Source organism: Carcharodon carcharias, chromosome 4 (assembly GCF_017639515.1).
Source record: "Carcharodon carcharias isolate sCarCar2 chromosome 4, sCarCar2.pri, whole genome shotgun sequence".
Classification (NCBI taxonomy): Eukaryota; Metazoa; Chordata; class Chondrichthyes; order Lamniformes; family Lamnidae; genus Carcharodon; species Carcharodon carcharias.
The window spans coordinates 196,766,105-196,778,396 of NC_054470.1; the positions used below are offsets into that span (position 1 = coordinate 196,766,105).

Sequence of the window (12,292 nt, forward strand, 5' to 3'; positions counted from 1 at the left end):
AGTTAATGTAGCAGAGAGAAAGGCTTTGGGAGATTTGAAGTACTTTCCTGTAGTACTGTGGTTCCCAGAGGACTGAGATCAGCTAACTCTGTATCACACACAGGGTTTGCAGTTTGACTTTCCCTGCTCTGACTATCTCAGTGGGTAGATGATGTATTTAGTCTCATAGAGCCCGCTTTTAATGACAAAATCTCGATGTTGAGTATTCCCACGCCCTGTACATACACTGAGTTGTGATTTATTAATGGATGTACATTTGCTGATGATACAAAGCAAGGTGGGAAGATAAGCTGTGAGGAGGACACAGAGTTTGTAGAAATATAGACAGGTTAAGTGAGTGGGCCAAATGTGTCAGATGGAGTATAACGTGAGGAAGTGTGAAGTTATTCACTTTGGTTGTAAGAATAGAAAAGCAGAATATTTTTTAGCAGCTGTGAAACTTGTCAACGTTGATGTTCAGAGAGACTTGAGTGTACTCAGCAAGGAACACCGGGAAAGTCAGCCTGTAGGTGCGGCAAGTGATTGGGAAGGCAAGTGGCATGTTGGTCAGTGAATAAAGAAGTCTTGCCACAGTTGTACAAGGCCTTGGTAAGAAGTTTCACCAGATTGGTCCCTGGGTTGAGGGGCTGGTCCTATGCAGAAAGGTCGAGTAAATTGGGTTTATATCCTCTGGAGAAGGATGAGAGGTGATCTCATTGAAACCTGCAACACCATGAGGGGGTTTGACAGGGGTGGAAGCTGAGAGATTGTATCCATTGGTCGGAGAGTCTAAAACCCGGGGCCACAGTCTCAGGATAAGGGGCTGATTGTTCAGAACTGAGATGAGGAGAAACTACTTCACTCAGAGGGTTGTGAATCTTTGGATTTCTCTACCTCAGAGGGCTGTAGGTGCTCCATCGTTGAATGCATTCTAGACAGAGAGTGATGGATTTTGGGGTTTTGAGGGTTACATGAATTGGAAAGGTGGAGCTATGTAGAGGTTCAGGCAGGTTCTTGATGAATGATGGAGCAGGCTGGAAGGGCTGAATGGCCTCCTCCTGCCCCATTTCTTATGCTCTTATTGTGTATCGGCTGGCCTCGTCTCGCCCTCCTTGACTCATCACGACACATTTGCATAAAGTGTAGCTCAGGCAGAGCGAAGGTTACGACCTCTTTAAGAGCAGTTAATGTAGAGAGTCAGTGTTTGGAACATATTGTTCTACAAATCCACGATTTCAGTTGAGCGGCTTGTGTAATGTCTCCTGCTGTTGCGGCATGATCACAACAGAGTCTGCCTGACAAGGTTCAGGCTGTGGTGCTTAATGACATTTCAAGGTTGGAGAGAAAGTTCCAGAACTAGCTTTGCTTGGGAGCTTATCTGTAGTTGATTCATCTACATCCCCTTTATCAGTCAGTCTCTCTCTCCCTCACACATTTCTCTACCCCTATATCCTTTTACCTGTTCTATCCCTCGATTTCCCTGTCTCATTTTCTCTGTTTTGCTCTGTATCTGACAGTGACAGTGTTTCTCCCTTTTAGATTAAATTGGTACTCTGTCTCTCCCTCCCTTTTCAGAACCCTTCCCATCTCCCCATACCCTCCCAAGTGCTCCCAGATTTATTTTTTCCATTTTTCTACCTTTCCCTGTCAATTTCCAATATTCTCTTTCCCTTTTCTTTCTCCATTGATCCCTCCACATGAATTGCTGCTGCTGCTGCTGGTGCATTGAATTTAAATCAAAATATTTATCTCCACGCCACAGGCAATGAGTGACATATTAAACCAACTGCGTGGCTGGTTTAGCGTTTAGAATCATTCATTAATACATATCACATCCAGCCCCAAAACCCATTTATTTAACGTATCTAACAGGTATTCAGTTTATATCTTGCAATATATATCCAACCCCATGCTGTACCTGTCCTGGGAGTGTTTGATGGGGACAGTGTAGAGGGATATTTACTCTGTATCTAACCCTGTGCTGTACCTGCCATGGGAGTGTTTGATGAGGACAGTGTGGAGTGAGCTTTACTCTGTATCTAACCCTGTGCTGTACCTGCCCTGGGAGTGTTTGATGGGGACGGTGTAGAGGGATATTTACTCTGTATCTAACCCCGTGCTGTCCCTGTCCTGGGAGTGTTTGATGAGGACAGTGTGGAGTGAGCTTTACTCTGTATCTAACCCTGTGCTGTACCTGCCCTGGGAGTGTTTGATGAGGACAGTGTGGAGTGAGCTTTACTCTGTATCTAACCCTGTGCTGTACCTGCCCTGGGAGTGTTTGATGGGGACAGTGTGGAGTGAGCTTTACTCTGTATCTAACCCTGTGCTGTACCTGTCCTGGGAGTGTTTGATGGGGACGGTGTAGAAGGAGCTTTACTCTGTATCTAACCCCGTGCTGTCCCTGTCCTGGGAGTGTTTGATGGGGACAGTGTAGAGGGATCTTTACTCTGTATCTAACCCTGTGCTGTACCTGTCCTGGGAGTGTTTGATGGGGACAGTGTAGAGGGATATTTACTCTGTATCTAACCCCGTGCTGTACCTGTCCTGGGAGTATTTGATAGGGACAGTGTAGAGGGAGATTTACTCTGTATCTAACCCTGTGCTGTCCCTGTCCTGGGAGTGTTTGATGGGGACGGTGTAGAAGGAGCTTTACTCTGTATCTAACCCTGTGCTGTACCTGTCCTGGGAGTGTTTGATGGGGACGGTGTAGAGGGAGCTTTACTCTGTATCTAACCCCGTGCTGTACCTGTCCTGGGAGTGTTTGATGGGGACGGTGTAGAGGGATATTTACTCTGTATCTAACCCTGTGCTGTACCTGTCCTGGGAGTGTTTGATGGGGACTGTGTAGTGTTTTATTGTGTATCTAGCACAGCTCAGTTGGTGCGGGCATAACTGAGATTTGTAAATAATTATGAAGGTGACAGCTGCACAGATCAGGACTGTACCTGAGTTGAGAAGTAAACTTCAGTGTCCTCGGCCTGACCATCTTCAGCTGCTTCATCAATGACCTTCCTTCCATCATAAGGCCAGAAGTGGGGATGTTCGCTGATGATTGCACAATGTTCAGCACCATTCACAACTCCTCAGATATTGAAGCAGTCCATGTCCAAATGCAGCAAGACCTGGACAATATCCAGGCTTGGGCTGACAAGTGGCAAGTAACATTCACGCCACACAAGTGCCAGGCAGTGACCATCTCCAACAGGAGTGTGTCTAACTGTTGCTTCTTTACATTTAGTGGCATTACCATCACTGAATCCTCAATTATCAATATCCTGGGTGTTACCATTGACCAGAAACTGAACTGGACCAGCCATATAAATACTGTGGCTACAAGAGCAGGTCAGAGGCTAGGAACCTTCCGGCAAGTAACTCACCTCCTGACTCTCCCAAGGCCTGTCCACCATTTACAAGGCACAAGTCAGGAGTGTGTTGGAATACTCCCCACCTTCATGGATGGGTGCAGCTGCCACTACACTCAAGAAGCTGAGCACCATCCAGGCGGAAGCGGCCCACTTGATTGGCACCAGATCTGGGGGAGGTGCTGGCGTAGTGGTATTATCACGGGACTGGTAATCCGGGGACCCAGGGTAATGCTCTGGGGACCTGGGTTCAAATCCCACCACAGCAGATGGTGAAATTTGAATTCAATTAAAAGTCTAATGATGACCATGAAACAATTGTTGTAAAAACCCATCTGGTTTACTAATGCCCTTTAGGGAAGGAAATCTGTAATTTTTACCTGGTCTGGCCTACACGTGACTCCAGACCCACAGCAATGTTGTGGACTCTTAAAATGCCATCTGAACAAGAGCAATTAGGGATGGGTAATGAATGCTGGCCTGGCCAGTGATGCCCAGATCTCATGAATGAATTTTTAAAAATCTACAAACATTCACTCCCTCCACCACCAATGCACAGTAGCAGCAGTGTGTACCATCTACAAGATGTACTGCATGAACTCACCAAGGCTCCTTCGACAGCACCTTCCAAACCCATGACCACTACCATCTAGAAGGACAAGGGCAGCAGACACATGGGAACACCACCACCTGGAAGTTCCCCTCCAAGTCACTCACCATCCTGACTTGGAAATATATCACTGTTCCTTCACTGTCACTGGGTCAAAATCCTGGAACTCCCTCCCTAACAGCACTGTGGGTGTACCTACACCACATGGCCTGCAGCGGTTCAAGAAGGCAGCTCACCACCACCTTCTCAAGGGCTACTAGGGATGGGCAATAAATGTAGTCCAGCCAGCGAAGCCCACACATCCCATGGAAAGAATTTTAAAAATTCGGGGCAGTGAACATTGTTGGAAATTACACCTGGGGGCTGGTTATGAGTCTGGGAGACTCCTGAATGAATTCAGACAGTTCGGGGCTGCTTCTAATTTTATGTGATTGTGTAAAACTATAAATTGTCAGATTCTGATGGGTCTGTCAGGAATGCATTAGCTTGGAGTCTGTCTGATTCTGCACTGGGATACACAGCTGCCTAATATTCCTCAGAATCTGAGAGGTGTGATTCTGTAACATCTGTTTTAACATTGGCAGGCTGTCTTCGATGTTGATAAGAACAAAGGATTGACGTTGATTGAAATATTTGAAGGAGTGACTGTTGAAGAGATTCAGAAATGTACTGGATGTGATTTCAGTGTGAGTATCCAGTGATTTCAGTGATCATGTGATTTCAGTGAGAGTATCCTGGGACTCATCTGGCTTTGTCTCCCTTTTAACTTTCACATTCAATATTGTGGCAGGGTTTGGAACAATTCTCTTTAACCAAACATTGACTGGGATCTCGAACTTCCCCCCCTAGAGATATCTGTATACTGTTGCCTCTTGTTTCATCACCCCCAGGGAGGTATCTATACATTGGACTTTCTCAGTTCCTCTCCCCCATGGAGATATCTGTACACTGGACTCTCTCAGTCTCTCTTCCCCAAGGGAGATATCTGTACACTGGACTCTCAGTTCCTCTCTCCCAGGGAGATATCTGTACACTTGATTTACTCAGTCCCTCTCTCCCAGGGAGATATCTGTACACTTGATTTACTCAGTCCCTCTCTCCCAGGGAGATATCTGTACACTGGACTCTCTCAGTTCCTCTCTCCCAGGGAGATATCTGTACAGTGATTGGGGTCTTGAGCAAGTCCGGTGAGGGAATATTGGGGACTGGGAGGATGGGTTTAGGGGAATGGGTGGGCGATGATGTGTCATGAGGGCGTGGGTGAGAGTGTTGGGGGTTGAGGAAGGTGAAGGGAGTGGGTGGACAAAGGAGTTTGGGGGTCAGGAAAGTGGGAGATGAGTGACTTGGGGTGGGAGATGAGGTAGTTAGGGTAAAGATGGTGAGGGGTGGGAATGATTCTGTCTTAATGGGTCTGATGATGTTTTTGGTTTGTAAAATAAACTTCCTATGATTCACACCAAGGTAATGAACATGCATTTCTCTCGGACAGGTATCTACAAACCTCCGACCAATGTCACAGGTCTGAAGGCAATGGAGATCTGACAGAACAGGCTTACACCAAGCCTAGGAAATCACTATAATGTGGTCAGAATCAGAGAGAGAAATAATTCAGTGCCTCAGCTAGACAAGGGGTGATGGTTTACATTTCACCAAATGTTAACAAGTAGTTTTTCAAATTATTGTGTTTTTCTATCACATGTATAAGGATAATTTCTCTGACTTTGCACTTCCCAAAAGGGCACACGCTCAAAAGGGGATCCGAAGGCCAACTGTCCGTTGGGTTGTTGCAAAGTCGGTAAATCTACCAGGAGGAAAAGTCTAAGGGTTTGGAATGGGACCCATGCCCCTCCCTCAACATATCTCAGCAAGTTCTGATCGGCTCTTTAAAGGCTGCTGCTGCTGTTCCTCTTTCCATAGAAATTACAATTTGGAAATGAGCCGTTTGGTCCATTCAGTTTGTGTTTATCAGTCATCCTCATGCCACATGCCCTGTTTTGCCCTCTGTAATGGTGGAATTATGATTCATGTTCCTCTCCCTGTGTTCTGTAGCCGGCAGCAACACCAAGTCAGATTTGCCGGATTTTGAGACTCCGTATTTAACCAGTTCCTCGCGGCCGTGAGCCCTTGTGGGCCCACATCTGGCAGATCTGGTTTAGTACAGCTGCTGACTGGGCGAGAGGGAGACTGCTAGGCCTGACTTGGCAGCACTGACACAGTGTAAAACCGGTAGTGGGGGAAATCACCCCCCTCGTCAGAGTGTGCATTGCAAATCCCAGTACTTTCATCAATCTCCATCCAGGCTCTTCAGCAGCAACCCTGTCAGAAAGCTAACCCTTTCTTGGCAAATTTTGAAGCAGAAAATTCTAGAAGCTCTGTGTTTCTAGTGTGTGAAGGAGAAAAGTCCGCTTAGCACGTTGTCTGCAGTTTGAATTCTGCAGGTTCAATCGGTCGTCCAGCATGGCCCCCCCCGCCCCAGATACTGCAGAACCCCAAGTCCAGCACTCAGGGGCCCTTGAAGCTCAGCCGAGTTTTACAATCTAATTCCTTCAGGGCTGTTTTGAATTTCAGGGTGTGGAATTTTTGAAAAGGGTTATTATTGCCGTTGTTACCCCACAGTCAGATAAATCTTATATCAGGAACTGCAGGAACTGACCAGCCCAGCTGCTGCAGGCTTCAGCTATCCTGGGATTTGTGCTTGATGGCTGGGAATTTTCAGCTCCTCTGCCTTATCGTTTCCCTCCTTTAGTGGCTGCAGGACTGAGGACTGGAGAGAACAGTGATGAAGATTCCTGGCCCACACTCAAAAATTATATAGAAAACATCACCATCCCTACGCAAGAAGAGTTGGATGTAAACAGTGCTTTTTTAGATAATGAAAGGTGCCAAGGGCTTTGCAGGCACAAGAATCGGATCCAGTGACACGGAGCCACATGTGATACCAGCAAACATAACCAGCCTGCCACACCGCTGAACTGGCTGCCTCCCATGTTTTAGACTTTACCAGTTTTATTTCTGATTTCTCGCTATTTGTATTTGTGTTCTGTGAACATCTTTGTATGTACAGCAGCATGGAGGGGATTATCCAGCTCTGACCTCCCACACCCCTCCCAGCTGAACTAAATAGCAATATACCACACTGATTATTCGAGAGAGCCAGTGGTGCCTGCTTATGTTAAAGGAGGCTTTAAATTATTGTGTGCGCGTGTGTGTACGAGTGTACGCGTGTGTGTACAAGCGTGTATGTGTGTGCGCAAGGTTTTACACTGATGTCATCCCTGTAATTGTATTAATAATAAATCGTACAGAGCAATTGGGTTGCTCTGCCTTCCAAACAAAGCCAGCATTCCTGCCTATCCCCAGGCGACTGCAGGAAGTACCACAATGCCCTATTGGACATACATCACTGACACCCCTCACACTGATGGCCCGGCACATTTGAGGACCCTTTTTTAGTTAGATCGTATATCCCCTTCCAGTGAAAGAGAAGAGTTGGCAAGTTGCACTCAGGCCCCTGTCCAGCTCAGTTGTCAGGGGCTGTGTGAAGCAAGACCCTGCCCATCTTTACCTAGCTTTTTTTTCCCGCCCTGTCTCCTCCAAATAAAAGTGTTAAGGTGAATTTGTCCAGACTGATTATTTGAGTTTTACCGAGGCTGTTGAAAGTGCGAGAGGCTGAGTCTAAAGCTGCGGATGGCAAATAAAACCTAATCAGCCATTAATTGCTGTCCATTTAAACAGCAGAGGGGGCAACTCTGTGCTTTTAGCATTCGGCTGTCGAACTTACCTGTTTAACACCTCAAGGTCAGTAAATATTCACACTGCACTTGAACATGAGGTAGGAGGAGGTGGGTGTCTAGCCAGTTGCTATCAATGTTCTGTATCAGCTCTAGTTATATATTAACCACTAAGCTGTTGAAAATGTTTCTGATGTAAAGATTATTCCAGACTGTGTCTGGAGTCACAAGGTTTATTCTTTACCGGAAACGATGGAATTGGATAAAATTCTGCTTTGGATTCAATTTATCTGATGAAAGTTAAGGACACACAGAAGTTCAGCATTCTGCAGGAGGATGTCCCAACACTGCTCACATCTGGTTTCAAACATTTAAAGTGTTCTCAATTGTTTAAATTTATTGGAAATGGGGAAAAGCCAGAAACGCTAAAGATCATAAGAGACTTTGCGGGTTGGGGGGGGGGGGTGTCCTGGGATACAGATCATTAAAATGTCATTAACAGAGAACAGAAAATAATCAAAAAGGTGAATGGAATTTTGTTCTTCACATCTCAAGGATTGGAATACGAGGGGTTGGGGGGGGCGGGGGTGGTTGTAGTTGTCCTTCAGCTACACAAAGCCCTGTTTAGAGTACACCAAGAGTCACTGGGAGCAGCTCTGAGCCCCACACCTTAGGAAGGACAGGTTGGTATTGGAGGGAGTGCAGTGTAGACTTAATAGAATGAAAACCTCGACACCAAGGGTAAAATTTCGAGTTGGGATTACACAAACCGGGGTTGTTTTTCCTGGAAAGGTGATTCCCAGGACATTAGGAGGAACATGTAGCCTAGGTGAGGTGGGAAGTTCAGGGCCTGGATTTTCAGCCTTCACCAGGGTGGGGATCAGAGGTGGGCAGTGTCAAAAATGAGTCCTGGCGTGCGGCTACCTGGCTCAATCCCAGCTCCGGTCTATTTTTTTGGCTATTGGACCAGGGTTGCATGTAGCTGGTAACCAATCAGGCTCTTTAGGAGGCTAATTAAAGGCAGCTGACTGGAACTTTCCAGTTAGCCTCCAGCTTTCCTGCACGGGAGGGGCCGCTTTAGGTACCTGGAAATGGGAACCCAGTGGCAAGGCCGGGATTCCCCTCTTCCTGCCTAGGTTTAGGAGCCTCTCCCTGCCTGGGATCAGGAGCAGCCACAGGTTCCTCTGCAGAGGGGGTCCAAAATCCAGGAATTCCCTAACAGCACGGTGGGTGCACCTACACCACATGGACTGCAGCGGTTCAGGAAGGCTGCTCACCACCACCTTCTCAAGGGCAACTAGGGATGGGCAATAAATGCTGGTCTAGCCAGCGAAGCCCACATCCTGTTAAAGGATAAAAATAAACAGCAAACCTACTGATCATACACCCGACACTGTTGCCTGGTCATTACTAAAGTTTGTGGACAGTGGCTGTGGTCCCTAGGGTGTTCCCACAATTGGCATGACTCCAGGTTGGTGAACAATCATTAACTAAAAGTTTTTAACCAAGGAATTGAAGCCATTGCCTCATCTAACCAATTGACCACAAGTGTCTGTCATATGAAGTAACCTATTGAGAGATACCTCTGGAAGTCCAAGTACACAATGAAAACAGACTTCCACAAGTAACAACTTTAAAAACCATGCAAGCATGTTTTCCAGAAGCCATGTTATGTGTTTCTAAAGGCTTCCTCCTCTTCCATATCATAAATCCTTCATTATAACAATGCTGCTGCTTAAAATAATGCAGCGTAAAACTAATAGCGTTTCTCCCAAAGCAAAATTAAAATACAGGATTTCACAGCACTCCCTAAAGGTGCAGACATAGCTGCTCTGCTCTGAACCAAATTAAAATTCCAAATGAACAATGCCTCACAAATGAAGTTATAATAGAGAATTGGGTGTCCCAACTGAAAATAAATTAAAGTCATATTAACATTGCTCCTGTTTAAATGAAATTAAAATGGAAGAATAACTCCCTAAATTGAATTGAAATTCAGAATTCAGAGCATCTTCCCAAAAGTCATTTTCACACGGAATCGATAGTGTCGCTCAGGAATTAAACTACAAAATGAATGCTGTTTGTCCCTAAACATCAACAACTTACACTTATATAGCGCCCTTAAATTAAAATATCTCAAGGTGTTTCGATGGAGCGTCATAAAACAACATTTGACCTTGGTACAAGTAAGGACACAGGCGCAGAGTTTTGGACGACCCCAAGTTTATGAAGGGTAGCATGTGGGAGGTTGGTCAGGAGTGTGTTAGATTGTCAAGACTAGACGTAACAAAGGCATTGAAGAGGATTTCAGTGGTCGATGAGCTGAAGCAGGGGCACTGTTACAGAGGTGGAAACAGGCAGTCTTAGTGATGGTGCAGATATGTGCGCAGAAGCTCATATCAGGGTCAAATTTGACCCCAAGGTGCAGCAAGCGTTGCAAAAAACAAATGCTATGTTGGCCTATAACGCCAGAGGATTTGAGTACAGGAGTAAAGATATCTTGCTGCAACTGTATAGAGCCTTGGTGAGACCGCACCAGGAGTATTGTGTACAAATTGGTCTCTGTGTCTAAGGAAGGAAGGATACACTTGCCATACACTTGCAGCACCTGGATAAGAAAAAGGATGGGCCATGGATAGACCCATGGGGACACTTGAGATAACCTTTTGGGAAGGCATTGATGGTGATTTTTTTTATTCATTCACAGGATGTGGACCGCTCAAGCCCCAAAGGGAAAGTTGAAACAACTGCCACAACTGTTTTGCAATTTGTATAAATTTCAAGATGCTTGCCTTGAATTCAGTAGTAATAAGACCACCGAGTCTTATAGGTTTCTTACAAAACTAAATTAAACTATTATTAATAGAAGAATGGATTTTAAGTACAAACGTAGATCTACCAATAACTACTATGATAACTTCTAAATCCCCTCGTTAACCTAACTCCCAGTAACACTTTCGTTAAGGCAACAGTAAGACACATAGATTTTAAAAAACCCAGGCAAAGGAACACGATATCCTGGACAATCCAATTCAAAGTGAGTTTTCTTAACTTCCTTTTTTGTAGGCAGCAGCTTGAGGCATGGGCCAGAATTTTTCCGTTGGTGAGTTGGGGGCAGGGCCCGCTCGCCGAAGGGCAAATGACGAGGGAGGATGTTGGGAGGAACTCCTGACATCATCCTGCCCCATTTAGATATTCAGGAAGGTGGATGGACAGTGAAATCAGCTGTCTACCCGCCGACCTGTCAATGCCCAATTGAGACCATTGACAGAGTAATTAAAAGCCCTGCCCATCCAACCTTAAGGCTGGCAGGCAGACCAGGAGCCCCAGCGGATTTCTGATAATACAAGAAACCTCATCCACTGGCGGGATGAGGCTTCATGTTTGTTTTAAAAAGCTTTAATACATTTTATGAGATATTTATTAACATGTCCCATCTCGTGTGACATTGTCACATGAGGGGGACATGTTAATAATTATTTTATTTTTCTATTTTTTAAGTTTATAAAACTTTCAGCGCTCTCCCTGAGACAGGACTTAGTCTCGGAGATGTGCACTCTTTCATGTGCATGCGTGACAGAGCGCACTTTGACAGATGGGGAATCCCTCCAACCCCCCCCCCCCACCTTCCCCCCCCAAAACACCACACAGGAAGCTCATAGCGCCACCTGTCAGGTGGCCCGCTCACTCAAAATGGTGGGGCCTGTTTTGGCGGTGGCGATTGGCTGCCTGCCCGCCAATGAGCTGGTGGGCCTGCCCGCCCATTAAGGGCAAAATTCTGTCCATAGATGCTAAAGGCTTTTCACACTTGTTAGATTAAAATGCCTTCCCTTACACACAGCCTTCTCTCCTTTATACATATTTTCCCATTTGAATGCAAATTCCCATTATTTCACTTTGTCTTTGGACGTGACCTTTCTCATAATAAAATTCATCATGGTACCAATTTTACCAGTAATCTTTGGAAAAAATAAACACTGTTTCTTAACTTCTGCTGCCCGGAGAAACTTTTCACCCCTTCCTTTGAATTCAAGTTAGTCTGGCTCATTTGAAAATGCAAATGTTCCCGTTACACCTATGTTTACCTACTTAACATTTCAAATCTAGCTTCACTTTTGTTACATCAAGCTTAAAGACCAGCTGCTTTTAATTCAATTAAGTCCCCCCCCCCCCAACACACACACACACACACACCCCATTGTTACTCTACAATAAATTCCAATAATATTATGAAAATTGTTATTTCTTCGTGACATGTTAGGGAGGAAGTTCCAAGATTTTGACCCAGCAACAGTGAAGGAACGGTGATGTATTTCCAAGTCAGGATGGTGAGTGACTTGGAGGGGAACTTCCAGGTGGTGGTGTTCCCATCTATCTGCTGCCCTTGTCCTTCTAGATGGTAGTGGTCGTGGGTTTGGAAGATGCTGTCTAAGAAGCATTGGTGAATTCCTGCAGTGCATCTTGTAGATGGTACACACACTGCTGCTACTGTGTGTCTGTGGTGGAGGGATTTGGGGCCAATCAAGTGGGCTGCTTTGTCCTGGATGGTGTCAAGCTTCTTGAGTGTTGTGGGAGCTGCTCTCATCCAGGCAAGTGGGGAGTATTCCATC

At 45.6% G+C, this 12,292-nt stretch overlaps 1 protein-coding gene across 1 annotated transcript in view; it reads left to right on the top strand.

Moving 5' to 3' along the window:
• Positions 1-7,567, top strand: part of LOC121276827 (succinyl-CoA:3-ketoacid coenzyme A transferase 1, mitochondrial-like) — a 43,715-nt gene extending 36,148 nt beyond the window's left edge. Inside the window, exons 12-13 of the mRNA XM_041185371.1 lie at positions 4,536-4,637; positions 5,441-7,567. Of these exons, the coding sequence (XP_041041305.1) occupies positions 4,536-4,637; positions 5,441-5,476 (138 nt within the window). The 3' untranslated portion in view covers positions 5,477-7,567. The remainder of the gene's footprint in view (positions 1-4,535; positions 4,638-5,440) is intronic.
• The last annotated feature ends 4,725 nt before the right edge of the window (positions 7,568-12,292 follow it).